The sequence below is a fragment of the Nelumbo lutea genome, chromosome 7 (genome assembly GCF_056320005.1).
Source record: "Nelumbo lutea isolate HS-2025 chromosome 7, American lotus-T2T, whole genome shotgun sequence".
Lineage (NCBI taxonomy): Eukaryota > Viridiplantae > Streptophyta > Magnoliopsida > Proteales > Nelumbonaceae > Nelumbo > Nelumbo lutea.
This window is the reverse complement of record NC_142690.1, coordinates 26,065,024-26,092,995: the sequence shown is the minus strand read 5'-3', so window position 1 is coordinate 26,092,995 and position 27,972 is coordinate 26,065,024. Positions and strand designations below refer to the sequence as shown.

General features: G+C 36.4%; 1 protein-coding gene across 1 annotated transcript; it reads right to left on the bottom strand.

Moving 5' to 3' along the window:
- Window positions 1-65: 65 nt before the first annotated feature.
- LOC148845793 (uncharacterized protein At5g41620-like) lies at window positions 66-16,306 on the bottom strand. The gene is made up of 3 exons (XM_088956188.1): window positions 15,679-16,306; window positions 13,912-14,037; window positions 66-1,841 (listed from the first exon to the last, which is right to left on the bottom strand). Exons 1-3 carry the CDS (start codon window positions 16,015-16,017, stop codon window positions 291-293), a joined length of 2,016 nt encoding a protein of 671 aa, XP_088812314.1. The 5' UTR covers window positions 16,018-16,306; the 3' UTR covers window positions 66-290.
- Between the last annotated feature and the right edge of the window lie 11,666 nt (window positions 16,307-27,972).

Below are 27,972 nucleotides of genomic sequence, written 5' to 3'. Positions count from 1 at the left end.
AAGCAAGGGAGAAGTTAGAGTTGAAGAATCAAAGCATAGCATGTAGTCATGTACTGTAGAGCCTATTAGTGGGTTATTCAAATTCCATTGCACTTTCATTTCCACTTGATGTGTGTCACACATGATAGAGCCATATATTTCTCATATACAGAGGGAGACCCCCAAATTACAGAAGAAAAATGATACCAGATAAATAGAAGCATAACTGCATCATTCAAGTTTTAAGAGTACTTTGGTTACTATACACAATGACAATAATCTGGAATTCAGCTGATCTGATACCATTCAACTTAAGAGGAACCTTTGGAAGCTTTTAAGCGAGAGTGCTGCCCCTCTAACCTTGCTTCAAGTAGCTTTGCTTTCAAGGTATTCTCCTTCAAGCCTCGTGGCCATTTAGAAGAAGACTCAGATGTCTCAAGATTCGGGGATGTCAATCTAGACATCCATTGTTGTACTGGACTAGCATGACCCCTCCATGCAGATCGACTGTGAGATTCTTCCCTGCAACCATTCTCAGATTGAATTTTCCCTCCCCCCATCAGTGACTGACTTCTAATCAAGTTATCAATTACATGGTTTGAGTCAGATCCGTGAATTACATCTGGTTTACTCTTCCTTTCTTGACTGCCATCTTCTGTAGCCTCACAAATTTCTGATTTCCGGGAACTACTTATTTCAACGGGGTTTGCATCTTCTCCACCCACCTTTCCTGCCTCCCTATCCTTAAGGGAGGTCTTGTTCCCATTACATGACTCTGCCCAAGCCATTTGTTCTTCAAACTGAACTTGCAAACTTGATGGTTTGCGACCCTTGATCCTCTCATGGGACCAAAACTTCTTTTTAGCTGGATCAAATTTTGCTGTTTCATCAAAATGATCAGCTCCAGCTTCTTCTGCATTTGGTTTAGAGTGCACGTTGTTTTGTTTGTTACTAAAACTCTTGTTTAGTTCAAAGCAATGTGAATCACTACCCACAGAATCTTCCTCATCACCTGCATCTTGAAGTGGACTGGTAGCCTCATTAAAGTAAATAGACTCAAGGGAATGGCGACGCACGGAACATTTTTTATCTTTTGAGAATGAGATGTCATTACTCTTGGAACTTCCAGATCGTTTAGCCTGAAGGAATGTCTCTATTTCAAAGCTTAACTTATCCACTATTGTGTTCTTTTCAACAAAATCAGACCGAGATTCAGCAAGTTTCATCTGCATTCGTTCATCAAGCCATGCCTCAGAGATATGAAGTATCAACCGATCATGTTCTTCCCTACCACCATGATCCTTCTCAAACTTATGTTTCAAGGCTCGCACCTCTTGATCATAATCTCCTATTCCCCTTGCAAATTCATCACATAGGTTTTCCAATAGTGTCCTAGCTTTCCTCTCTCTTTCTAGTTCTTTCAGAGCTTTTGAGAAGCCAGATTTCACCTCAGATAACTCACGAGCTAACTTCCGGTGCAGGCTCTCTGACCGCTTTCTCAACTTCCTTTCATCTTCTAGCTCGTCCCTCACCGACTGAACTGCAGCCTTGATTCGGTCCTGCTCCTTGCTCTTTCTAATTAGTTTTTCCTCTGTTACTTGCTTTATTAGATCATCCATTTCATATCGGTCTGCTTGTTGCTCTTGTAGCAACTCTTTGATCCGAGCCCGGGAATGGTCCAGCTCAATTTTCAGTGCTTTCACTAATGATATATTGGATGCATGCTGTTCTTCCAGGCTCCAGATTCGGTTCAATACTTTTAGCAACTCCGTAGATGTTTTAAGGCTATAACCCGTTTCCCCAATCCTTCCCTTAATGTCCAAAGAACTAGTAGGAGTGATAGCAGGATTATAAGCTGCCACCTATGAGGAAAAAGGCATGTTAAGTTACATGTCTAGTATAAATGCGGAGAAATTCCTAACCATAATAAGCTGGATAAATAAATTGCAGTACAATTGATAGGCTAATTCTGGAGATACGTGATAGATAATATTTGGTTTGGTAACAATACTTGTGAAACGAAATGCAGAGACTTACATCTTGGCAGAAATCCAAGACAAGAAAAGTTTGAATTGATATTTAAAGTAGCATAGTTGATTACATTTTCCATCATATTGTCAAAGGCCATTTATTGATAAAAAATGGTGGAACCCTAGCATACAACTACAATACAAAAGAAGCAAGTGAATAGATTGATCAAACAAGAGCAACAACAATAGGCGAGTCAATAAAGAAACTCAATACTGCTATAAGCTTTGGAATCCCAAGAATTAAGAAATGATGTAACATGCCCCTTTAAGTTATGCTAGAATGGATGACCAACAGAACTACAAGGTCCAGTTATGCTGATCACTGTGTCAACTGAGCCAAAATTGTTTGCATGAAGAGTTGTTTCTTCAATATGCTCCAAGACTGGAATGGGAGTCATTGTCCAAAGAATATGGCACTATGCATCTAACACCTTAGATGACCAATGATGATGCATTCAAGTAGGATTTTAGCTGTCATCTGGAGGATATGGAAGAAATTTAAAACCTGATGCCTATCTTTAGGGCTGTACACAGGTCGGTTCGGTTCAGTTGTATATAATTTACCCAACTGAGCTGACCGTCGGGTTCACATTCTCATCAACTGAAACCAGCTGAGATAACCTGAAAACCGACCTAAACATACAGTTCTTGGTTTGGTCGGTTTCTCAGTTGGTCAATGCAATTACCTATAGCGTATTGGTTTTAAATAAATGAATACTGCCAGCTATAACTCCCTGTCTAGTGCCTAGATGGCTAGATGCACTTGTATGGTTATAGCTCTATTATTCACTGATTCCAACTTTTGAACTTTAAAATCCATCGAGAGAGGTTAAAGGTTAGAACCTAAAAAAGTAAAAAGCGCAACATTTAATGTCTGGACCATACATTTAATGCCCCAGATTGATAAGATGTTTTGCATTGCTAGTTCTTTTAATAGGTCAGTTAACAGACATTGTTTGAATTTCTTACTTTAAAGGCGGGTCGGTTCGGCTTTGTCGGTTTGCACACTTCTAAACTGAACTTATCCAACTATTTGGCTTTTGTCTTTTCTTGAACCGAAACTGATCATTAATATTTGAAAACTGGCCAAATCGGTTCAAATCAGATTGGTTTGGTCGGTTTGATTCATTTCATGAACAACCCTACCTATTTTGCTCAGTAAGCCGCAATGAAGGAGAAAATTATTACAGATTCTCAATCCTCCCAATGTTTTAAATGTTAAAAAAACAACTATCTCAAATTAAAATGCATAAACATAACATGTAAAACATATTCGAAATGAAAATTTAAAAATAAAATCAAGCATAATATATAAAACATATTCAAGCATGTGAAGCTTTCAATCTCTTTCTTTTTTTTTTTTTTTTTTTGATCAATAACACATTTCATTAATCAAACAGAAGTATTAATTACAAAGGAGGAGATAAACTTACAATCACAGCTGGACTACAAATTATTTATTAAGAGAAGAAATTCTTATATTGGGAGTTTGAAATAAAAGACCTAGGAGATCTGTGTTATTTTCTAGGTATTGATTTATTGAAGTAGCTTGATCCAAACATGGGATTTTCATATCCCAAAGAAGTATACTTTCACACAGGAACAACTTAAAGAGAAAGGGTTTCATTTTGGCAAGCAGATTTGTTTTGTGAGCCAGAGGCTCCAAGTATTGTGCACTTGTAGGTTGATTGTGGCTTCACAAGTTTTATTTGGGGACTGGGGTTTCTTTTCCAAGTGGTTCAAATGGAACAGTGGTTACCTGAGGAAGTATATTCTCACACAAGAACAACTTAAAGAGAAGGGATTTCATTTTGGCAAGCAGATTTGTTCTTTGTGAGTCAGAGGCTCCAAGTACTGTGCACTTGTTGGTTGATTGTGGCTTCACAAGTTTTATGGGGACTGGGGTTTCTTTTTCCAATTGGTTCAAATGGAACAGTGTCACCTCAGCTCCCTAAAGACAGTGTTGACCAATGGTCACATATAGGAAGAAAGAAAGCAAAGATTTTCTGGAGCTGCGTGTGCCATTTGTGATTTGTTGGGAAGTTTGGAAAGAAAGGAACAAACATATTTTTTATGGCAAGCAGATGTGGCTTCACAAGTTTTATCTGGGGACTGGGGTTTCTTTTTCCAATTTGTTCAAATGGAACAGTGGTCACTTTAGGTCCTAAAGACATTTTGACCAATGGCCACACATCAGAAGAGGAAAGAAAGCAAAGGTTTTCTGGAGTTGCATGTCATTTGTGGTTTGTTGGGAAGTTTGGAAAGAAAGGAACAAACATATTTTTTATGGCAAACAGAAGTCTAAAGAAAAATTGTGTGCGTAATTGGTGCAAGGATAGTGGATTGGGTCCTGTTTCTTCCAGAGTTTCAAGGAATCAAGAAAGAATAGTTTGGAAAAGATTTTTAGGAAAGTTTATATCTGTAACAGCTTATGTTTTTTGTATGAAGTTTGGATCAGTTTTCTGTTTGTTCCTTTCTTTGTCTTGAGTGATGCCTCATAACTCACCTTTGGCCCCATTCAAAGTTGGTTTAATTTTGCACTGATAAATTTACTTTCTTGCCAAACGAATTTTAGTTGTAATGGGTGTAAACATGAATTGCTAGATTGGAATCTACCATTTATTGCATTGACCAACTTTGAATGCAAAGTTTGAATCCATTTTTTGATGCAAACTTGGATCTCAATTTGGACGCAAACATGCCTTGAAATTTGTGAAAGCTGTCACTTTAAGAGCATAAATGCATTCTTACTAAACACCAGCAAAACTGAACCAGAGTGCATATATGCACTGAACCAGAATGTGTACTCTTCCCAAACAGAGCCTTTATAAAATACTCCCATTGACTAGAATTGTAGTTTTGTGCTACTGGAGGTGAACCTCTTGAGGATGCTACAGGCTACCAAAGACTGGTGGGCACATTAAGAGGTGAACCTCTTAAGAAGCATCCAAATATGTTAAATCATGGACATATGAAGATGGTGGTGTATAATGATGCAGACCAGGTAGGTTCATTAGATGATAGGAGGACAACTTCCGGTTTTTGCACTTTTGTTGGTGGGAACTTGGTGTCTTGGAGTAAGAAGAAGTTTGTTGTGGCATGTTCTAGGGAAGAGGCTCAATATAGAGCCATGACACATGGTGTCTCTGAAGCATGGTGTTGATATAGAGAAGCCACTTAGGCTTTATTGTGACTGCTAAAGTCAACAGTACAAGGGTGTTTTGGTCCTTTGTCTATCTAATTGAGAGAGTGAATACTCTGTTTTATTCAAGTTTAAGTTATGTGTGCCATCCTTAATGAGGGACGATACTGTCTTTTGTAATTCAACTTGTACAATATAAATACAAAGTGGGTCGGCTAGGAGGAGTGACTTTTCTTCTCCTCTTTCTCTCTTTCTTCTTCTTCTTCTTCTTCTTCGTACCTAGAACTAATCTAGGGTTAATCGATCTATTCACATGGTATCAGAGCGAATATAACAAGTTCAGATCTGCCCAGTTTTTTTATTTATTTATTTATTTTCATATCTGCCCAGTTTTTATCACCATTTTCTCTAGGGTTTTGCAGATTTCTCAAGAATACCTTGGAGATTAAGGGAAAGGCTGCAAAGGAGTAACAATTTTTCTCTTTAGGAAGCCTTCATGCCTCTGGTTTGTGGTGCGGTGGCTGTTTGTGGTGATTGGTAGGAAGCTCTCTATTTGATGGTATGAAGAGAGCAGGTTTGGGTGGTGTAGTGTTCAGTTGAGTACAGGTCAGGTTTGTAGTGTGCAGTACAGGTGTTCGATTTGATGGCTGATTGATTACAGCTCTAGTATTAGGTGTGTGATGTGCATTTGAAGAAATTTGTGGTGCTGAAAATGGAGGATAACAAAGTGAATTAGGGTTTTCTGGTGTGATATACAAGTGAGTGAAGAAAGAAAAAAAATCAGATATGGGAGATAGTAGTGAACACAAGTCTAGTGTTATGGTTCCCCCTAATTACCTAAATGTTAAGATAACCTCTATTAAATTAAATGGTGAGAACTATGTGCCATGGGCTAAATCTATAGAAGTGTTTTTAAGAGCCAAGAAAAAGGTGAAACAGGAGAAACCCTCTTCTAATTCTCTAGGGTTTAGTGATTAGGAACAAGAGGATGCTCAATTATAGCCTGGTTGTGGAATAGCATGGAACCTAAAATTAGTGTAAATTTTATATTCCTTGATACTGCTAAGGAAATCTGGGACCATGTGAAGAAACTCTATTATGGCCAAGATAATACCACTAGAGTGTATCAACTTTACCAAGAATACTTTAACCTGAAGCAGGGTAATCAAAGCCTAGAAGAATATTATGCAAGCATGAGGAACCTCCGTAATGAGCTTAATGTGTACCATCCTCTGACTCCAGATGTTCAAGTTCAGCAACAACAACGAGAACAACTTGATGTGACAATGTTACTAGTGGGTTTAAAGGCTGAATATGAACCTATTCGAGCACAAATCTAGGGTGGTTCTACTCTCCCTTCTCTTGAGGAAGTGTTTCTCCATCTTCAGAGGATTTCTATTGATCCTAGAGTCCTCCCTCTCGGACAAATCTGGTTTTGTGGTGACAAGAGGGGGAGGTCGTGGAAATAGAGGTGGTCGTGAATTTCCAAGGAACCAAGGTGGTCCTATGTTTAACCGTACTGATGGCCACAGTGGAGGTCAAGAGGGGGGGGGGGGGGGGAGGTCGTAGTAGAGGAAGAAGTACTAGACCTAGGAAATGCACATACTATGGATTAGAGGGACATATTGTTAATTACTATTATGATTTACATGGTCCACCCAACACTTGGGCTAATCATGTTGTGACTAGTGGCAGTGGTACAGTTAGTGAAAACCAATAGACTAATCAGACCCCCTCCATATCTACTGGTGCTTCTAGGAAGGAAATGGTCAGTGTAGCACATGAGGTATATGAGAAGTTCCTTCAAACATCCTCTCAGCAGAATACGGCTACTCTTGCCCATTCAGGTATGGCTTGCTTGGCTTCCAAACCCTCACACTGGATCATTATCTCTGGAGCCTCGGATCATATGCCTGTGATTCCAGAGATATTTTCTTTGTTTTCCCCATCTTCTACATCCCAAAGAATTACTCTTGTTAATAGTTCTACCTCTCCCATCTGTGGTGTTGGTGATGTTGATCTGACCTCCTTATCCTTATCTTCTGTTTTATATGTACCTAAGTTCCCCTTTAATCTTATGTATGTTAGTAGACTAACCAAGTCACTTAATTGTTCTATAACATTTTATCCCTCTTCTTGTGTGTTTCAAGATCTCAAGACGGGGATGAAGATTGGTAGAGGGCACGAAGCAGGTGGATTGTATTACCTTGATGGTGGTGGTCGCCAATAGCCTTTCAGCCATCTCTTACTCCTCTCCAAATGGCACTACAGACTTGGTCATCCATCTCTCAAGGCTCTGAAGTTGTTGGTTTTGTCCTTAAGTCATCTTCCATATTTGGATTGTGAGTCATGTCAGCTTAGGAAACACCATAGAGTCTCTTTTAGTCCAAGAGTTGATAGTCGTGTCTTGAGTCCTTTTTCTTTAGTTCATTCAGATGTTTGGGGTCCAAATAAAGTAGTGTCATACAATGGTTATAAATATTTTGTAATTTTTGTTGATGATTTTTCAAGGATGACATTGCTCTATCTTATGAAAGATCGAAGTGAATTGTTCTCTATTTTCCAAAAAGTTTATGCTGAAATACGTACCCAATTTGGAGTTCATGTTCAACACCATTTCAGGAATACTTAGAGCACCATGGGATAATTCATCAAACTTCTTGCTCCATACCCCACAACAGAATGGAGTGGCTGAATTAAAAAATTGACACTTACTTGAAACCACTCGGTCCATTATGCTTGATATGAATGTCCCAAAGCGTTTTTGAAGTGATGTTGTTCTGACATCATGTTTCCTCATCAATCGGATGCCCATGTCCCTCCTTGGAAGTCAATCACCTTTCTTAGTCTTGTTCCCTACTCTTTCTCTGTTCCCTCATCCTAGAGTCTTTGGTTGTGTTTGCTTTATTCAGAATTTAGGACCTAGTTTAAACAAGTTAGATGCACGTTCTACCAAATACATCTTCCTTGGATATTCCAAGACCCAAAAAGGGTATAAGTGTTATAACCCTAGCTCTCATCGGCCCTTTGTGTATTCAGATGTTCCAGTTGCGGATCCCCTTCTCGTGGTTCCTGTTCCATTCCCACCTTCTCCAGTGTAGGTTAATACTAAGAGGCCACCAATCAAACAATTGTATACTCACAGAAGAGCACCAGCCCCTCCTCAAGTTCAGTCCTCATTGACAGATCTTGTGGTTGCACCTCCTCCTTCTAGCCTTGATCTTCCTATTGCATTGCAGAAAGGTAAATGCAGTTGTACATCTCATCCTAATTCTCATTACGTTTCAATTGCTTACCTTTCTACTTCCCATCGCCATTTTATATCCTTGCTATCCTCTTTCCAGTCCCAAGACTATCCAAGAAGCCCTTACCTCTCCAAGGTGGTGACAAGCAATGGAAGAGGAATTGTCTGCTTTACGTCACAATCACACATGAGAACTTACTACTCTCCCTCCCGGTAAGCATGTTGTTGGGTGTAAGTGGGTCTACACAATGAAATATCTTTCAGATAACAATATGGAATGATTAAAGGCCTAATTAGTGGCCAAGGGTTATTCTCAGTTATATGGTGTTGACTATACAGAGACATTCTCTCCTATGGCTAAAATTGGTTCCATTCGAGTATTAATTTCATTAGCAGTAATGTATGATTGGCCTCTCTTGCAACTAGACATCAAAAATGCCTTCCTGCATGGTGATCTGATTGAGGAAGTATATATGGAGCAACCACTAAGGTTTGTTGCTCAGGGAGAGGATGGTAAAGTTTGTAGACTTAAAAAGACAATCTATGGGACAATCTCCATGTGTGTGGTTTGGTAGATTCAGTGAAGTAGTGAAGAACTTTGGGATGAAGCAATGTCAAGTAGATCATTCTGTGTTTAGCCATGACTCAAAAGATGGAAAAATCTTGCTAATGGTATGTGGATGATATTGTCATAACTAGTAGTGGCAACAATAGGATTGATAGATTGAAAAACTTCCTATGGGATCACTTTCACACGAAAGATCTTGATAAGCTGAAATACTTCTTGGGAATAGAAGTTGCAAGGTCAAGGCAAGGAATTAACTTGTGTCAAAGGAAATATGTCCTTGACTTACTTGAAAAAACAAGGTTGTTAGGTGCCAAATCAATCAAAACACCTATGGAATCGAATGCTAAGTTGAGTATTGATGCAGGTGAAGAGTTTGATGATCTTGGAAGGTACAGGGGGTTGGTTTGAAAATTGAACTATCTAACTATCACACAGCCAGATATATCATTTGTTGTAAGTATGGTGAGTCGGTTTATGCAACATCCTCGGGTTCCACATTGGGAAGTAGTTCTAAGAATAGTAAGATATTTGAAGGGTGCTCCAGGCCGTGGTTTGTTATACAAAAGTGGAGGAACTCTTGAGATAGAAGGGTATACAGATGTTGATTGGGCCGGATCTGTGTCAGACAAAAGGTAAACTACACGATATTATACCTTCCTTGGTGGCAATCTAATAACTTGGAAGAGCAAGAAACAAACAGTGGCGGCAAGGAGCAACGCAGAGTTGAGTACAGGGGCTATGGCTCATACTACATGTGAACTAGTATGACTGAAGAATTTGTTACAAGAAATGGGGTTCTCGATTGACAGACCCATGAGGTTATACTGTGATAATTAAGTTGTTGTACACATTTCTTTTAATCCAGTATTCCATGAGAGAACAAAGCATATTGAAGTCGACTGCCACTTTGTAAGAGAAAAAGTGATCGATGGAGTGATAACTACAACTCATGTAAGTTCAGGAAACTAGTGGGCAGATCTATTTAAAAAGGGGCTATTTCGGGGCAGAGTAGATTACATATGTGACAAGCTGGGACTATATGACATATATTCTCTAGCTTGAGGGGGAGTGTTAGAGTTGATAGTACAAGGGTATTTTGGTCCTTTGTCTATCTAATTGAGAGAGTGAATAGTCTGTTTTATTCAAGTTTAAGTTCTGTGTCCCATCCTTAATGAGGGACAATACTATCTTTTGTAATTCTGCTTATACAATATAAATGCAAAGTGGGTCGACTGGGAGGAGTTACTTTTCTTCTTCTTCTTCTTCTTCTTCTTCTTCTTCTTCTTCTTCTTCTAACCTAGAACTAATCTAGGGCTAATCAATATGTTCACAGTGACAATCAGGTCGCCATCAACATTACCCATAACCCAATCCAATATGACAGAACCAAACACATAGAGGTAGATAGGCACTTTATTAGGGAAAGAGTGACATATGGTGAAGTGTGTCTACCTTATATTGCCTTTAAAATGCAGCTTGAAGAAGAAAGAGAAGAAAATTGAAGAAACCACCAAAAGTATGAGCTGGCGGTGCTACTATTGCTAACATATACTTAGGGCGACAGTTTACAATAAAAAACAATAAAGAAAGGACTAAAACACCCCTGCAGCACACTACCAGAATTACAACAAATATCTACACCCAACTTGAGGGGGACTGTTGAGATTTATGGGCTGTTATTGTTTTTACATTATTTATTGGACTGCTATTGTGTTCATATTATTTATTGGGTAGTAGGCCTGGGTGCTATCTCTTATTAGGCCCAATTAGTTGTTTAATAACTTAATTATAGGTTGTTACAGACCAGGACCACATCACTTAAGAAATTATGGTGGCAGGGGTATTTTAGGCACTTTATTGTAATTGTGTCTACTATATAATGAAATCTAGGGGTGAGCAAACGGTTTATTTGGTTAAAAACTGAATTGAATAAACAAACATTTTTAAAACCGAAATTTTAAATGGAAAACTGAAACTAAAAAACCGAAATTTTAAATGGAAAACTGAAACCGAAACCAAAATAACCAAAGCCAAAATTCAACATTATATATATTATATATCATATATGCATTATATATTAAAAAATATATATTATAGTACAATATATATAAAAAATTATGTATTTCAATATATAATATAATACAACTGAATAATGCTCACCCCTAACTCATTTTTTGACTCCCTTTCAATTTTTCTTCTCTCTGGTTTCTCTCTTCCTCCTAGTACTATTCTTTCATTGTTTTTTTGCTATCTTTCAAGTCTACAGATTGCAAGATTTTGTTGCTCTATTAAAAAAATAAAGAGCAAAAGAATAAGAAAAAAATTACTAGACTACTGCACCTAGCATGCTTTATAGACAGCATAGTCCAACAAAATATTACAACTTGAGAATCTCCCTAGCTCTCATCTCCTAGTGAAGCAGTCGATTTAATACTTGTAACAGAGATATTAGTTTAGACAGAATAGAACTTGCAATGCCTATAGGACCTATATGGCTATATGTACTACCAAAATCTTGCTTTCATGATTCCATGATTCCATGAGACTTTTTTTTTTTTTTGGTTCTTGATCAGCAAGAATTGGAACATTTTGGTAGTTTTGTTCAAGGCTTTCCCAGCATTTTCCACCTTTTTTATTTAACTTGAGTTTTCTTGGCTAGATGGTGTAGCTGTACTAAGATATTCTTAACGTAGTAATGCATAGGAGTCAAAGGTGTAAGTTTTGGATAACATTGAATCATATTTCCTAATTTTATCCAGTATTACACTTTGTAGAAGGCACTCTTAGAATTGCCGTTCATCAATAATAACTGCCATCTACTTGCTAAGGATGAATTAACTAGCATTTCATTATCAAGAACTCACTTTAGATGGCTTAATTATCTTTTATCAGTTTTTCTATAAGTATGAAAAAATTATCAATTTTAAACCAAACGGTTGCACATTTTCTAACACAAGGATCTTCCAAGTCTATCATTAGTGATCCCAATAGGAGAAAATGAAATAGAAGAAAAATAAAAAGTTATAGCTCACTCATTCTTGCCGCACTGCAATTTAGATAGTTACCTAAGAAAATTAAGTTATTTATAGGGGATGTGCCACAAGATGATGAGTTGGCAATCACCCTAGGCTGTTGGAGAGATAATTTACCATCGAAGTTTGTGGGTATTCCACTCAGGGGTGTCAATTGGACTGGATTTGGCCTAATCCAGTCCAGTCCAATGTGAGTCCACTACAAATGGACCTGGTCCAATCCAGTCCAATGAATATTTTGGACCGGTCCAGAGACTGTCCAATCTGTTCAAATTCAATAAGTCTTATTGGTCCATCCAAATGGATTTTGATTTGGATGGAGTCCAACCCAAAACCGGTCCATTGACACCCCTAATTCCACTCAGAGCTAAATATAAATCAAAGGACCCGTAGACCCCAGTAATAGAAAGATTCATTAGAAGGCTAGCTGGGTGGAAAAGACAAAATCTCTCTAAGAGTGGTAAGGTCATTCTGATAAATAGTGTGCTCTCTAACCAGCCACTTTATTATTTTTCATTTTATCGAGCCCCTCCTTCAATTCTGCAATCTCTAGAAGAAAAACTCCGAGGAGATTTCTATGGGATGGTTTGGATGGTGACTTGGAACCAAGTTTGCTTAGGCTCAGATTTCTTATGGTTATGGGATCAGCATATGGAAAGGCATATCTAAGCTGAATTAGATGTTATGGAGTAATGCCATTTTTAAATCAGGGAAGGTGATCAGATTGCCTTTGGAGTGATACATGGCTTCAGAATCAACCTCTCAAGGAAACCTTCCCTTCCTTACATCTGCTGGCTCAACTCTCAAGACAAAGAAGCCTCAAGAAAAGACTACTATGAAATGCTGGTGACCAAGTGGTTTGAGGCCCTCAACTGAGGCAAAACTTAAATGACTGGAAAACCTAGGACTTCTCCAGATTGTTAAGTATGCTGCAGCAGGTTCAAATTGACTCTTCAAGGCAGGATAGTATGTGGTGGCCTTTAGAAGGCTTGGGCAGGTTTTCAGTCAGATATTTCTTCAAATCTTTAAGTGTCTAACTCAGCTGAATCTGTCTCATGGTCTTGGATCTGGAAGGCTAGATGGCCTCTGAAAGTGAAATTTTTTCTGTGGACTGCAATTCTTTACAGAATTCTGCTTATCAAAAAAATTTCTTAACAGAATTCCTACCACAGGCCACCTTGTTTCCAGGGTCTCGCAATTGTTAATCAGTGAATCTTCTGCCAAGCTGAAGTTGAAGATGCTGCTCATCTCTTGATTTGGTGCTCAGTCTCATATCATTTTTTATGTCATTTCCTGCAGCTGTTCAAAGTAGTTTTGGTTATGCCAGGTGATCTGTACTCTATGATTGCTGCTTGACCATCAAAGGTTTTCAGTAGAAGAGGAAGGAGGTTATGACAGATGCTCCCTGGGACTTTATGGTGGACCATTTGATTGGAGTGTAACAGCAGGATCTTAAATCAGGTGGGGTAGAACCTGAGCGATTAATTGGAAAAAATTGCAAGGTGTTTGGTGAAATGGGCAGGTGTACAGAAGGAATTCAAAGCACAATTAAAGAAGAAAGGATCCTTTTTGTGAATTGTGTAAGTGAATGAATAGTGGATACAGTCATATCACAGTATATACATTTTGTATAGGCGTATGTATGTATTTCTCCATATGTATGCTTACCATTGCATGCCATCCTTTTTTTATCAGTAATAAGGAAATTCCATTAGAGAATTAAAACAAAGTAGTACAAGGCCCAAAGAGAGGTGCAAGGTGCACCCTCCCAAACTAAAAACAAATTACAAACAGACCAGAACAATTGATCCCTGGTAAAAAGACATTATTTGTACATTGCACGCCATCCTTCCTATTATTCTTTTTTACTAAAAAGAGAATATTTATAAAAGTAAACAACATTCGGGGATGTTTACCTCCATTGAACTATTATAACTTGCAGGAGATAGAGGCTGTAAGGCATGGCCATTCCTCTCAATTGACTGATGGTGCTGCATTAGTGATGCTGCAACACGCCTCCTCAGACTACTAGCACTTGCTGGCTGTATGAAAAATGAGCTAAAAATTAGTTATATGAACTTTTTTATCTTCTTGGATGATGCATAGCCTTAACACACACACACTAAATGAATGATTCCAAAGAGGATGGTAAACTGGGCATGTTTGGATTCCAACCCAAGCCCAGCAATGACAACCCATATCCTACCTAGGCCTAGCCCAACAACATCCCTAAAATGACATTTATTTGGGCCATGCTGACTGCTGACTTGGGTTTAGTCAAGTATTTTTTTTTTCCATTTTTAAAGATTTACGGTAATTCTGATTCCTAATCACTTGGAGTAAGGCCAACTATAACTATTGTAAAAATAGCTGTTTTGTTTTAAAATTTGTTATCAGAAGAGTAAAGCTCCCTGAATAAGATGCATCCTTGTCTTTTAATATCAGGAAGTTTGAACAAAGCCAAGTGTAATTATTTCTGAACCTTGGGGCATTGAGGTAACTACCTCCCTTAAATGAGGCAGGCAGTGATTCCCTATAATGTCTTACATAATATATATCTCTGGCTTTATTCGCCCAAGGCCTGAAAATGCCAAACTGGTCTTAAGATTGATTTGGTTCAGTTGGGGTTGAAGCCTATGCAACCAAGAATTTGTTCTTTTATCCTTCAAAATATATGCTGTAGATTAGAATGATAAGGTGATATTGCTATTTGGGCATCAGTGAGCAGTGTCCACTGATGTGAGGATCAGACTTGTTGAGGAAAGAACTCTGCCCCATCATATACATTTGTCCGTAATAAAACCAGACTAAGTTTTAACTCTAGCCAACCTGAACAACTTGAGAAATCACAAACATTTGATATGCCACTGCAGGATCGAATACCAAAATGAAGGATAAAAAGATTAAGGGTTGCCTCTTCTAAAATAGAAGCTAAATTTTTAATTTTTCCAATTGCATAAAAGAAGACTATTACAGATCTAGTCCTCTACTTTTCCTATGAACAGTGAGTTCTAGTATGATCAATTATGCATCAAGGTCAGTACCAGAGCCTGTCTTGACAGAAATTCACTAAGATGAATAAAGAATCAGTTCCTGAAAACGTCAAAAGGATCATAAAAGAACAAAATAAGAAAACCACGTGGAATTAAAATCCTCCCTAAAATGAAACATAAAATTAACTTGTATACTTCTCTGTGGAACGTAACAGCTTTTAATGTCAAACCAACAATGACAGAAACAACAATTAAAAAACAATAAATTAATAGATGAACTAAATAAACCCTAGGAAGCGATTGTCAGAGACCAATGGGTGGAGCTAAAAAGAAGAAAATCCAAATGAACCCACGAGGGGACTAATAATAAAAAATAACTCAGCAAAATATCAAGCAACCTTCTTGTTCATTGAACAAAATACGAGGAAGTCATAAAACCAACAAGCTCTCACGACATGCAATTGAAGGAAAAAGATACCAGGATACCGTCAAGAAGAAGGCATAGAAAAATTCTTCCATTTTGTTTCCAGCACAAAAGGGACAAACCCCGAAAACCCAAATAAACCCATCAACCAAAGATCCCGAAAATAAATTAAAAAGAACAGAAAATTTAGAAGAAAAGTAAAAGAACAATAGTGGTTATCAGAGCAACCCAGAACATCGAAGCGGATGAATGAGATAGTGGTGTACCTGGTCAGGAGGGCTGTGAGAAGGATCGGCCAAACGCAGAGGAAGCTCAAGATCCTTGCCCTTGTGTTGGCGAAGCCTTACACCTCCCTTGCTCATTTTAGCAAGCGGGAGGTGCTGTTGAATATCCCAGAGGTTAGCGGCAAGCTTTCTAGCAGAGACAGTGGGGGGCAACGTGAGGGGGTCTTTAATGGTGTTATCCTGTATATCTCCAAGTTTCCATGTGGGTACTGGAGTACAGGGGCCCCCTCTTTTCCCTACCAAAATCCCGCGTTTCAACTTTATCCCCAAAAATTCCTGCTTTTCTGCTGCCACCTCTCCACCTTTTTCCACTCTTTCCATCTTTCTTCAAACTTGAAACTGCTGCTTCTTCACTCTCACCATCTCTCTCTCTCTCTCCTATTACTATTATTTTTTTATTGTTTTCCTTCCACTGCTAATGTATCATTCTGTTCTTCGAATCTTCTTCTACTGTCACTGAAAATTTCTACTATTTGCTCCTCCTCTCTCATTTCCTTCGGAAAAAAAGCTAAATTAACAGTAGGAATATAGAACCGGTATTATTGGATGTGCTCTTTTTATCTCTTAATAAATGGGTCACAACTTATAAGTAGTTTAATTAGCTAATGACAGTTTTATTATTGGGGAATTGTAATAACTAACGTGTGGCTCACTCTACCGACCGTACGGACTACGAAATGTTGGGGATGGATGGACTGGAGTCACTGGAGTCTGGACTCTGGAGACCCAAAAGCTCAGATTCAGATTTCAGAATTGAACACTGGGGTCAGGTTCAGGGAGAATTGGGGCCAAGATGTCCCGGGCTGGTCTCTCGAACCTTTTGAAACGAATGATTTTAGTTTTACTGAACCATGTATGGCGGGCAAACCCTGGCCATGTCAACACTCATGAGTGACGCAAAGTACCCGCCAATAATCAAGGAAATGTCGTGTCCCCACTCCTTTGGGCTGGGACTGGATCAAATCTATTCAAATCCGAAAGGGTCTCTTGTGATCATTTGGACCACTGGGTCTCTCTCTTCAATCCAGTTTGCTAAGGCACACTTCTCATTGTGGTCCATGGTCTAGGGCCTTTCCTAGCTGCCTGTGGTAGACTGGTGGCTATTAGCTACTAGTGGTAAGGCCTAAGGCAAGTAAATCTAGCTTCAGACGAAAAACCTTTATCAAAACTCGTGAATGTATCTGGGCGTGGGCTTCAGAACAGAAACACAAACTGTATCAATTAGGGTTAATGGTGCACGCTGATTCCCAACACAGACATCAAAAATAGAATAAAAAGAAGGAAAGAAGAAAGAGAAAGAAAAACCATTGTGGTTTACAAAAAAATGGTGCAAGTGTAACTACTATATGAAGGCCCACCCAACAGTATGGTCATTGGTCAATCAATCAATTAAAGAGAAGAGTAAGTTGGTCAACAGTGTGGTACACATAATGTGCAACCTCTTTTATTATTCACCTTGATTTCATAACAACTCTTCTTATTTATTCAACCAATTTCTTAACGATTGTTTGAGATGGATTTAATTCAACCAATCTGGATCTCCTTCCAGTAGAATTGGTCCTCACACTCACCTTACATCAGTTATGCATTTGAAACATCTAATAAAACATACAAGTACAGAGATGTTTAAGATATAAAACCATCAGGGCTGTGAAGTGGGTGTGAGGATTAAGTCTGTAATGAGGAAATTCTTACTCTACCAATATGTGTATATATACGGAAAAGAAAAGGGAAGGAAGCACATTACTAAATTAGGTTTTCAGTCGAGTTGAAAATTGGACCATTAGGTTGGGTTTTTATCATATTGGTCTAAGGAAGGACACAAACATTTAACATTAATTTTCTTTTTCCAAAAACACACTCAGAAAGCTAGCATTAATCATGGAACTTCATTACAGATGAGCAGCCCTATTCATTTCTCTACTTACATGGATTATACATCCTAATTTATTCAATGGAGGAACAAAAAACATATGGAGGGTCTGCATTTTGGTCCTTTCTCTTTCTTTGGTTCAAAGGGTGGATGGCCATCAAAGGTCGCCATAAAATAAATAGGCTGTTTAGCCCATATGAATAAAAACATACAAATACAGTACAGAGATATTCAAGACGTGAAACCATCGAGGTTGTAAGGTGGGTGTGAGGACCAATTCTGTAATGAGGAGATTCTTACCCTACCAACATGTGTATATATAGTAAAAAAAGGAAGGAAGCACATTACTAAATTAGGTTTTGGTCCAGTTGAAAATTGGACCATTAGAGTTGGGTTTTTCATCAGATTGGTCTAAGGAAGGACACAGACATTTAGCATAATTTGAAGCATCCCAATTTATTCAATGGAGGAGGACTAGAAAACGGATCGAGGGGCTGCATTTGGTCCTTTCTCTTTCTTTGGTTCAAGGGTGGATACCCATCAAAGTTTTACCATAAAATAAATAATCTGCTTAATCCAGCTATAGTGGGTTGAAATTCATATTAGATGGGTGGGTTGTACTTTAATCCTCTACACTCACCACCAAATTAAAAACATTTAGGAAAAGGTAGAGGGCTTGGGCCTAGTTTTTAACAAATTTGAATGGGCCTAGCCCTAAACAGTTTAAATTATTCATAGGCCGAACCCAAATCCAGGCCCATAATCAGGTCTACAAATGGCTAAGAGAGTTGTGTTTGACTGATCTAGCCTAAAAATGTTAACAAAACTCAAAAGCCCATTTCATGTAGGGTCAGATGGGACATTAACATGCATGGATCTTACTTTTTGTCTCTCAATGTATATATAATATTTTTTTTTCTTTTTATTTTATTTCCTTTTGAGTCTGTGATGCAATCATGGCTCCATCTTCTGTATTAGTGGATTGTTATAAATATTACTTAACAACAGTATATGAGAACTTACACGGAATCAAGCTCATAATATATCATTATTTTATTCCTCTTAATTTAAAGAATAGTGAATAGATGAGATCCTTTGAGGACTTTGGTTGCTCAAGAATTTTTGTTGGACGATTGTGATGTGAGGCATGGTTTTTAAAATCGGACCGGATCGGACGGTCGCATCGAAAAAACCAGGACAGTCTGGTGATTGGTTTCGGTTTTCTCTAAAATCATTGATTTTGGTCAGAAAACCGTTGATCCGGGCGATTAATCATTCGAACCATTTAAACGGTTTTGACCACTTTTTTTTTATTTTTTTTAGAACGGATTGATCATTTGATTCGAATGATCGGATCATTCGACCTAGTAACCGGACCCCTGACTGATTCGGTTTTTAAAAACCATGATGTGAGGTGCGGTTTATTTTAGATCTAGCAAAAAGTCGTTCCAACTCCTGACCCCATCCAAAAAAAATGTGGGCGAGGTCTCCTATTTAGCAACCCGAATTAGAAGTCAAACAGACCCAACCCCAAGATGGCCTGACCACCCAAAAAGAAATCAGGTTGGGTAAGTCAGGCTACGGGTCATTGGTGGGTCATCCATTTTATACCAACATTTTCAAATTGGTGTTGATAGGAAGGATTGAACCATTCAAACCATTTGAACTGGATGATTAAACCTATGTTTTTTGGTAAAAACCTTGATTTGGTCAAAGGCTAGTTAACTCATATGGTTGAACCATTGACCCGTTTAGTCCATGGAAAAACCCAACTTGGCCAACCTAGGGTTAGGGGCTAGCCTTTACTGACCAACATAGAGGCTAATCTGACCCATCCATCCCGGGCCAACCTGATTGTGGATGTATTTGTTTTATGGGAAAATTCTACTTTAGTACTCTGAACTCCGGGGATAGTGTCAAGTTAGTACCTGAACTTAAATGTGTCACTGCAACACCCAAGCTTTCAAAAAGTGTCAAGTTGGCCCCTATCATTAACCGACTGTTAGTTATCTTTTGAAAATGTCAAAACTACCATTCAAATGAAGACACTATTCATTGTCTTCTACCTTTAGATCCGAAACACATCCTTATCTAGTTATTTCTTTGCTTTCAGTTATTGTTTCCCTCTATCATATTTTATGTTTTTTCTCTCTTTTCCTTTGAAGATAACTAGTTTAGTCTCAAGGTAGAAGACAATGAACAATATCTTCTTCTGAATGATAGTTTCAACATATAACTAACGATTGATTAATAAAAGGGACCAACTTAACACTTTTTTGAAAATTTAAGGGTCTATTTGGTTCATGGTCGAAATCGGAATCAGAATTGGAATGACCCATTCCCATAGTCTGTTTAGTTCAGACAAGAATAAGAATAAGAATTAAAATCAGTAGGAATGAGATTTCATTCCCAAGGGAGGAGTAGGGAATGACCATTCCCTCAAATGGGGAATGCCATTCCAGCAAAAATAGAAATAGAATTCCAATTCTGTCCAATCAAACAGTTAGAATTATAATAGCCCATTCCAATTCCCAATTCCAAACCTCTATTCCTACAAACCAAAGGAACCAAAGGGACCACCCTAAGTAATGCAATAACACGTTTGAAAATTCGAATACTAAACTTTTGATCCTGCCCTCAAAGTTCAGGGTAGTAAAGTGCATATTTCCCTTATTTTATTAGAACATGATTTCGATTTCCTTTCCAAAAACAACACAGTATCGTATCTGGACCGTCAAAACCTTTCTGCCATTTCTTTCATTGAATGGTTGATCTAATGGGATCAGACACATTATCTGATCAATCTTTACTTTTGCTTGTGTCAAATTAGAGATTCTAGTGTACGGGAACATGGTCACACCTGCGACGTCGCTATCATGCATTGAAGTCAAGTATACAATATTGTTGAGATGCCAAAGTGAATCCTGGTGATGAGCTCCTCCAACCGTCCGATTTATCGCTAGTGAGTCTTATGTGCAGGTAGAGTGGCAAACCCAAACCGTCCATCTGAGTGGGGGAACCTTTGGATTGCAGAATGAGTAATAGTACGTGGCAACGTTGTTGACTCTCTCACTCAATACATCATTCCAAATTGTGAACCCATCACGTTTATATCTCATGGGCTTCCACACTGAAAAAGTTGTACAATGTGGGCCTGTAACGAGACATGAATGCCCAAGCCCTGTTTTAATTGCGACATTATGTTTGTTCTATTGGATTCGTTCAAGGACATTGTAATGTTTCAAATCAACAGTAGTCTCGACAAGTCCACATCGTGTCAATTAGAGTATGTTTTGTTTTGTAAGCATTTCGTGATAATCGTTTATTAAAATATTGTTGTATCATCTTCAAATTAATATTTTTTTATTATATTTATTTAATAATACTGATATTCATAAAAGTGGTTTTTGATTTATGTGTACATGAACAGATGATCATTAGAGGAAGGTTCATTTTAACGTTTCTCTCAATAATTAAACATTTATTCATTCTTCAGCTGATGTAATGCTTAATGACGTCTAATTGTCAATAAATGGTTTATTAAGTATTTTTCTCGATTTTAAAGACAAATCAAATACAAATGTTTATTTAATAATCAGAAGCTATACCAAAGACATTCCAAATTGGAATAGCCACAATACTTCAAGGTAGCCAGTAAAAATTTTATTAATTAAAAAAGATAAAAAAAAATACAAGGGATGACATAGCCCGCCATGCCATAGTCCAATATAAATTCATGCTTCCTAACCCACTCAACCTGCACAGAAGCAAAAGAAACCAAGACAGCATTTGGTTTTGTTTTCCAAGATTTTGAAGGTTTTTGCTGGGGAGTTGGGTGTGGAATCTCTAGTTCTTCCTCCCCTCTAGTGGCTAAAGCAAAAGTTTTGTTTGTGGTTGTTTTATTTGTTATGGTTGTGAACTTTAATTTGGATAATATTTTGTTTGAATCCGACAATTCTCAGTTAATCTCCTAAAGAAAGCTCAAAAATAAAGTTATCTTAACCAAAGAAAACAACTCTTAGAGCTTCAAAAAGAGATAAGGCTTCAGCTAAAACGGAGGATGATGCTGAACAATAACCACCTCCAACCTAACAAACAACACCATTGCAATCACAAGCCAAAAAAAACAAAGAAGCTTCACAATGCTTGTGGCAATGTCAAAATGTCTCTATTATCAACCCGTTTAGATCATTAATGATTAAGTAAGGATTAGAATCAACATTTTCAAAGTAAAAAGTAGGGAAATTCGTAATTAGTATTCTGTACTTTGGGCCTAGTGCCGCTTTGTTTTCCAAACTTTAAAACATGACAATTCAGTACCTGAAGTTTTAAAACATGCCAATCTAGTAGCTACCATTAACAAGTCTGTTAACCAGCCACTAAGTGGCATTTGAAAAGGCAAAAATGCCCTTCAAGCGCCATCTAATTCTCTTTATCAACCATCCAAACATTAATAAAAAAATGAACGGTCACAAATCCTTGCCTCTTCTATTTAAGAAAGTTGGAGTCACTAGAATGTCCATTGAGACGTGACCCCAACTATCTTGAGTAGAAGAAACAAGGATTTGGGATTATTCATTTTTTTATCAATGTTTGGATGGTTCATAAAGAGAATTAGATGACACTCAAAAGGAATTTGTGTCTTTCTAAATGCCACTTAACGGCTGATTAACAGTAGGTACTAGATTGGAACATTTTGAAAGTTCAGATGCTGAATTGTCACATTTTAAAGTTTGGGGACCAAAGTATCACTAGGCCCAAAGTACATGGTACTAATTGGGAATTTTTTCTAAAAACGTATTCCTATCCTTCCAAATCAACCATTAACATAAAGCCATTTTAGCGGTTGTTAATGAATGGAATTTTCCATAGATGGAGATGGACTACAATAATTTACCAAAACCAACACTCGGTTCAACCAAATCAACCTTTAAACCCAATCCAGAACCAAATCAAATACACCTTGATTTGTTGCAAATTAAGAACTAGAGCATGAATGGAGAATTTAGAACCATTTCCACATATCAAGCGTGAAGAATATTGGCAAATTTTCCTCTCAAATAAGTCTTTTCTTTCATCACTAAGCCATTAACACAACACCTCCAAAGGAAAATTTTATTTTTTGGCTGAATGGGAAGATGCCAAATAAGGTTCCAAGATTCTTAGGAAGGGAAGATCTATTTGCAGAGAAAGGAGAGGGATAAAAGGCGCTTTAATACAAGAAGGTAGGGAATCTTAACTGAGAACCTACCTGACTGGGTAGGAGTCCAAACAAGTTCGTCTTCCCACTCATTTGAAGCCAATTTGATGTGTTGTAGATAGGGGTGCAAGTCGGCTCGGTTGGGCTTGGTTTATTGTCAACCCAGGCCCAACCCTAAAATTTGGGCTTAAGGCCTAACCCCAGCCCGAGCCTGAGGTCAAGCTTAATTTTTCTAGCCCGAGCCTGAGGTCAAGCTTAATTTTTCTAGCCCGAGCCTGAGGTCAAGCTTAATTTTTCTAACCCGAGCCGGGCTCGGGTTGGTCAATGAACCCACTCTAAAATTATACATATATGAACGTATTTATGCATATATATATATATATATATATATATATATATATATATATTTATTTATTTATGTATATATGTAAATATGCATGCAACATTTACATATATACACATATATATGTATAAATGTATACGACTAGGGCGGGCTCAGGTCGGGTTTGGGCTACCTAAGGGCTAGGCCTGATCCCGTCCCAAAAAATAAAAAAGCCCAACTTCTTGGGTCCAAGGACTGAAAATCCAAGCCCAACCCATGTAAAATTCTGGGTTGGGCCGGTATGGGCTCGGGCTGGGCCCGCCCAAGTTGCACCCCTAGTTGTAGGCTATTGTTAGGGGTGTTTTTTATATTTTTATGGCATTGGGCTTTTTTTTTGTAAATTTATTCTTTCATGGGACTACTTTATAGACTATAATTATTAATATCTTTGTTAATACTAGTAATTAAGAACATGCATTGCACGTGAGAAAATTTTCTTCATGTTAATTACTTGAATTTTAGGTATATCATAGTTAAGATAAAAATTGAAAATTAACAAAAGTAACAATATGATTAAAAATAAACTTAAATATTTATTATTCAATTATGACATCATGGGTTTCTTTGAAGGGATTATAGCTGATAAGGGCAACTTTTGGGTCATATTATCAATAAAAACAATATTTTTAACATAATTTCTAGAACCCAAAAAAATACCTTGTTGTAGTCGATAGTTCCATCTAGTAGATTTAGAAAACCCAATCAAAGAATAGAATTTTAAACTCTCAAAACAAGGATGACAATGATAATCTGATTTGTGAAACAAGGATGACCATGAAAATCTGATTTCAAGAGGCAACTTCTAGTTTCACAGATCAGCCCAAAATTTTCTTAATACCCAGGAACCACAACCCAAAGAACTACCTTAGTGTAGTCAATAGATCCATCCAATAGATCAAGAAAACCCAGTCAAAGAATATATTTTTAAACTCTCAAAACAAGAATTACAATGATAATCCGATTTGAGAAACAATGTATATATACTTAAAGGGATGTGGGAGTCTCTGGCATTTCTCTTGGCGTCAATTGCAGAGAAGACGGTATAGACAAGAACGAAGGTGCCAACTATCCCAACACCAAGGGCATCGTAGTTGGTGTAGCCGTGCTAAACAAAGTTAGCTTCACCGTTGAGTAGTTGGTATTGAGGCTTTTTTTTCCAGTTTTGGTGCTTAAAAACTTTAAACCAACTAAATTGTCAATTCTTGTACTTGGTATAGGGAGATTTGTTTGGTGGTCTAAAGGAGGAAGGAGATGAACAATGTTTCTACCCTTTTTTTATATATTTTTTTAAAGTTATCTTATTCTAGAAATTATGTTAAAAAAGACTATTTTTATTGATAACAAGACCCAAAAATTATCACTATCAGCAATAATCCCTTCTTTGAAAGGTTGGATCACTGACCCACCATCTAGATAAGAAAATGACTTTGCTTTTGGATTAGTTCTAAATTAAGGAAAATTATAGTCAGAACTAGCTATACATTTAAAATTAGGCTACAAGTTGGTCCATAAATCAACAAAACTCTAACAACCTGTTCTACATTTCAAATTATAAAAACGCTCACCATGTCATCGGAGGCTTATGTGGCTATTGCCAACATGGGTCCAAGTTGGACACAACAAAAAGCTTATATTGAAATTCCACTTTAATGTTGAGTCATTGGAAAATAAAAAGGGGTTTTTAGTTTCTCTCTCTCTCTCACACACAATCATCTTTATCTGCCCAACGACTGTGATATGAAAATAAATAAAAATGGTTTTTGGTTTATGTATTTATGTTCTCTATATCAATTTCTCTCATTCTCTCTCTCTACCTATCATTCTCCCTCAATCTCTCTCATTCTCTTTCTCGGTCAATCTCTCATTCTCCCTCAATTTCTCCCTCACTCCCTCTCACGTTTTTTTATTTTCTTACACACATATGTAATTAATCAGGCCGTATAAAAGAACATGAAACCAACTTGGTATGGTTAAAAAGTTATTACACCAATTTTTAATTCACAAGAAGCTCTTGGCTATGAAATTTACACCAACTAGAGAATGATAAAGATTAAGGGAGAAAAATATATTGATTGAGAGTGAGAGTGAGGGAGAAGAATGAGAAAGATTGAGAGAGAACAAGAGAGAGAGAGAGAGAGATGATTCTGAGTTTTTATCAAATAGGCATAATGATTTTTGAACCATACCAAATTGGTCTTATGTTCTTTTATACAACCTGATTAGTACCATATAAAGTGTGTAAGAAAAATAAAAAAAGAATGAGAGGGAGCAAAAGAGAAAGGGAATGAGAGAGATTGATTGAGAATGCTTTTTTATTGATAGAAAAAAAACATAAATACAAAAACCAAAAACCATTTTTATTTCTTTTCAAATAACACAGTCATTGAGCAGAGATAGACATATGTGTGTGTGTGTGTGTGTGTGTGTGTGTGTGAGAGAGAGAGAGAGAGAGAGAGAGAGAGGGAGGGAGGGAGCGTGAGAGTGTGGGAGAGACAGAGTGAGTTGGAGATCGAGAGATGATCGTGAGAGTGAGAAAAGGGAGGGCAATCGAGAGACAGAGGGAGTGAGAGAAAAACTAAAAACCTATTTTCGGTATAGGTTTTTTGTTGTGTCCAACATGGACTAAGAGTCCCGTGTTGGCAACAACTAGATGACATGGCAAGGATTTTTATAATTTGAAATATAGAGCCGGTTGTCAGAGTTTTGTTGGTTTCTGGACCAACCTGCAACCTAATTTTAAATGTACAACAAACTTTGACTATAATTTCCCTTTAAATTATATATTTTATTTACATTATATAAAATATTTTTTACTTATCACACTTAATTTTTGTCTGTCTATGGTATCATTTGACTCAAACCACTAACCCACCATCAAAAATAAAAATAATTTGATTTCTTAGTTAACATTAAATTTTGTATTACATTTCCATCAGCGAAAAAAAAATATTTCTTATGTATAAAACTTATTTTTGTTCAATATAATAAATGCACAATATTAGAGATGTACCCAATATTTTATTATATATATATATATAAACATTAGATATGTGCCCAAAATTTTTTTTTATCTTTTTTTTATCTTTTTGTTATTCTTTGTATTTTCTATTATTAAATTTTTTATTATTTGACTATGATATCATTTCATTTCTAGGTAGATTTTGAATTTGGCATTCCATTTTCATCATTAATAAAAATACTTCTTACATTTCATAGTTATTTATTTTAATTTTTTATTATTTAATTATAACATTATTTATTAATCCATTTGACCCCAAATGGTCGAATTGCTTATCCAACATCGGGAGGGAAGAAAATGGATTTATTTTCAAATTACTTTTCAAAATATTTATTTTTATATTATTAAAACTAATATTGTGGATTTAATTATGTGGATTTTTACATTCCATTTCCATCATTAATAACAGCATTTCTTGTTTATCATACTTATTATTGTTTAATATTTATGTTAAAAATGTTTCCATTTTTTTAATTTCTATTTTTTCATATTATTTATTTTTAATTTTATTATTTAATCATGGCAACACTGATTAACCCATTTGACCCCAAATGATTTAATTTCATACCACCACCTAGATGAAAATACTATTTTTTCCAGGTAGATTTTAAAAGTATAAGATTTTATGCTATTGGAATTATTTATTTATTAAGTATGGATTTAATTAATTGAACTTAATTAATGATGAGAATAAACAAAAATGACTTAAATATATGATTCAATGAACATGAATGCAAGTTAATAGCTTAAATGTTGGATTTAACATTAAATTTTGTATTACATTTCCATCATTGATAAAATTATTTCTTTTGTATAAAACTTATTTTTGTTCAATATAATCAATCCACAATATCAGAGATGTACCCAATATTTTATTTTTTATAAATATATAACATTAGATACATGCCCAAAATTTTTTCTATCTTTTTTTGTGATTCTTTGTATTTTCTATTATTAAAAATTTTATTATTTGACTATGACATCATTTTATTTCCAGTTTGATTTTGAATTTGGCATTCCATTTTCATCATTAATAAAAATACTTCTTACATTTCATGGTTATTTATTTTAATTTTTTATTATTTAATTATGAAATTATTTATTACTCCATTTGACTCAAAATGGTCTAATTGCTTACCCACTTCTAAAAGGAAAGAAAATGGTTTTGTTTTCAAATTACTTTTCAAAATATTAATTTTTATACTATTAAAATTAATATTATGGATTTAATTATGAGGATTTTTGCATTCCATTTCCATCGTTAATAAAAATATTTGTTATTTATCATACTTATTATTGTTTAATATGTATGTTAAAAATGTTTCCATTTTTTTTTAATTTCTATTTTTTTATTTTATCTATTTTTTATTTTATTATATAATCGTGGCAACATGGATTAACCTGATTGACCCAAAATAATTTAATTTCTTACTACCACCTAGATGAAAACACTATTTTTGCTAGGTAGATTTAAAGTATAAGCTTTTATGTTATTGGAATTGTTAATTTATTAAGTATGGATTTAATTAATTGAACTTAATGATGAGAAGAAACAAAAATGGCTTAAGTATATGATTCAATGAACGTGAGTAAATTTTGTCTTTGGAAAATTACAGAAATATTCTTGAGGCCATTAATGCTTTTTAAAATAGTATAGATATTAAGGTGATGTGGATGCCACCACTAACCCATTCAATTTCCTCTATTACATTCTTCACTTCTCCTCCATTCCTCCCTTCTCTTCTTCTCTTGATTATACCATGATTACTTAGACTTTTCTGGCTATGGCTTCAAGGTCTAGG

Coding starts and splice junctions, on each gene's coding strand:
- LOC148845793 (XM_088956188.1), bottom strand. CDS start 16,017: ATGGAAAGAGTGGAAAAAGGTGGAGAGGTGGCAGCAGAAAAGCAGGAA. Junction 14,038..15,678: donor CTCACAGCCCTCCTGACCAG/GTACACCACTAT, acceptor TTTTTCATACAG/CCAGCAAGTGCTAGTAGTCT. Junction 1,842..13,911: donor GTTATAATAGTTCAATGGAG/GTAAACATCCCC, acceptor TTTTCCTCATAG/GTGGCAGCTTATAATCCTGC.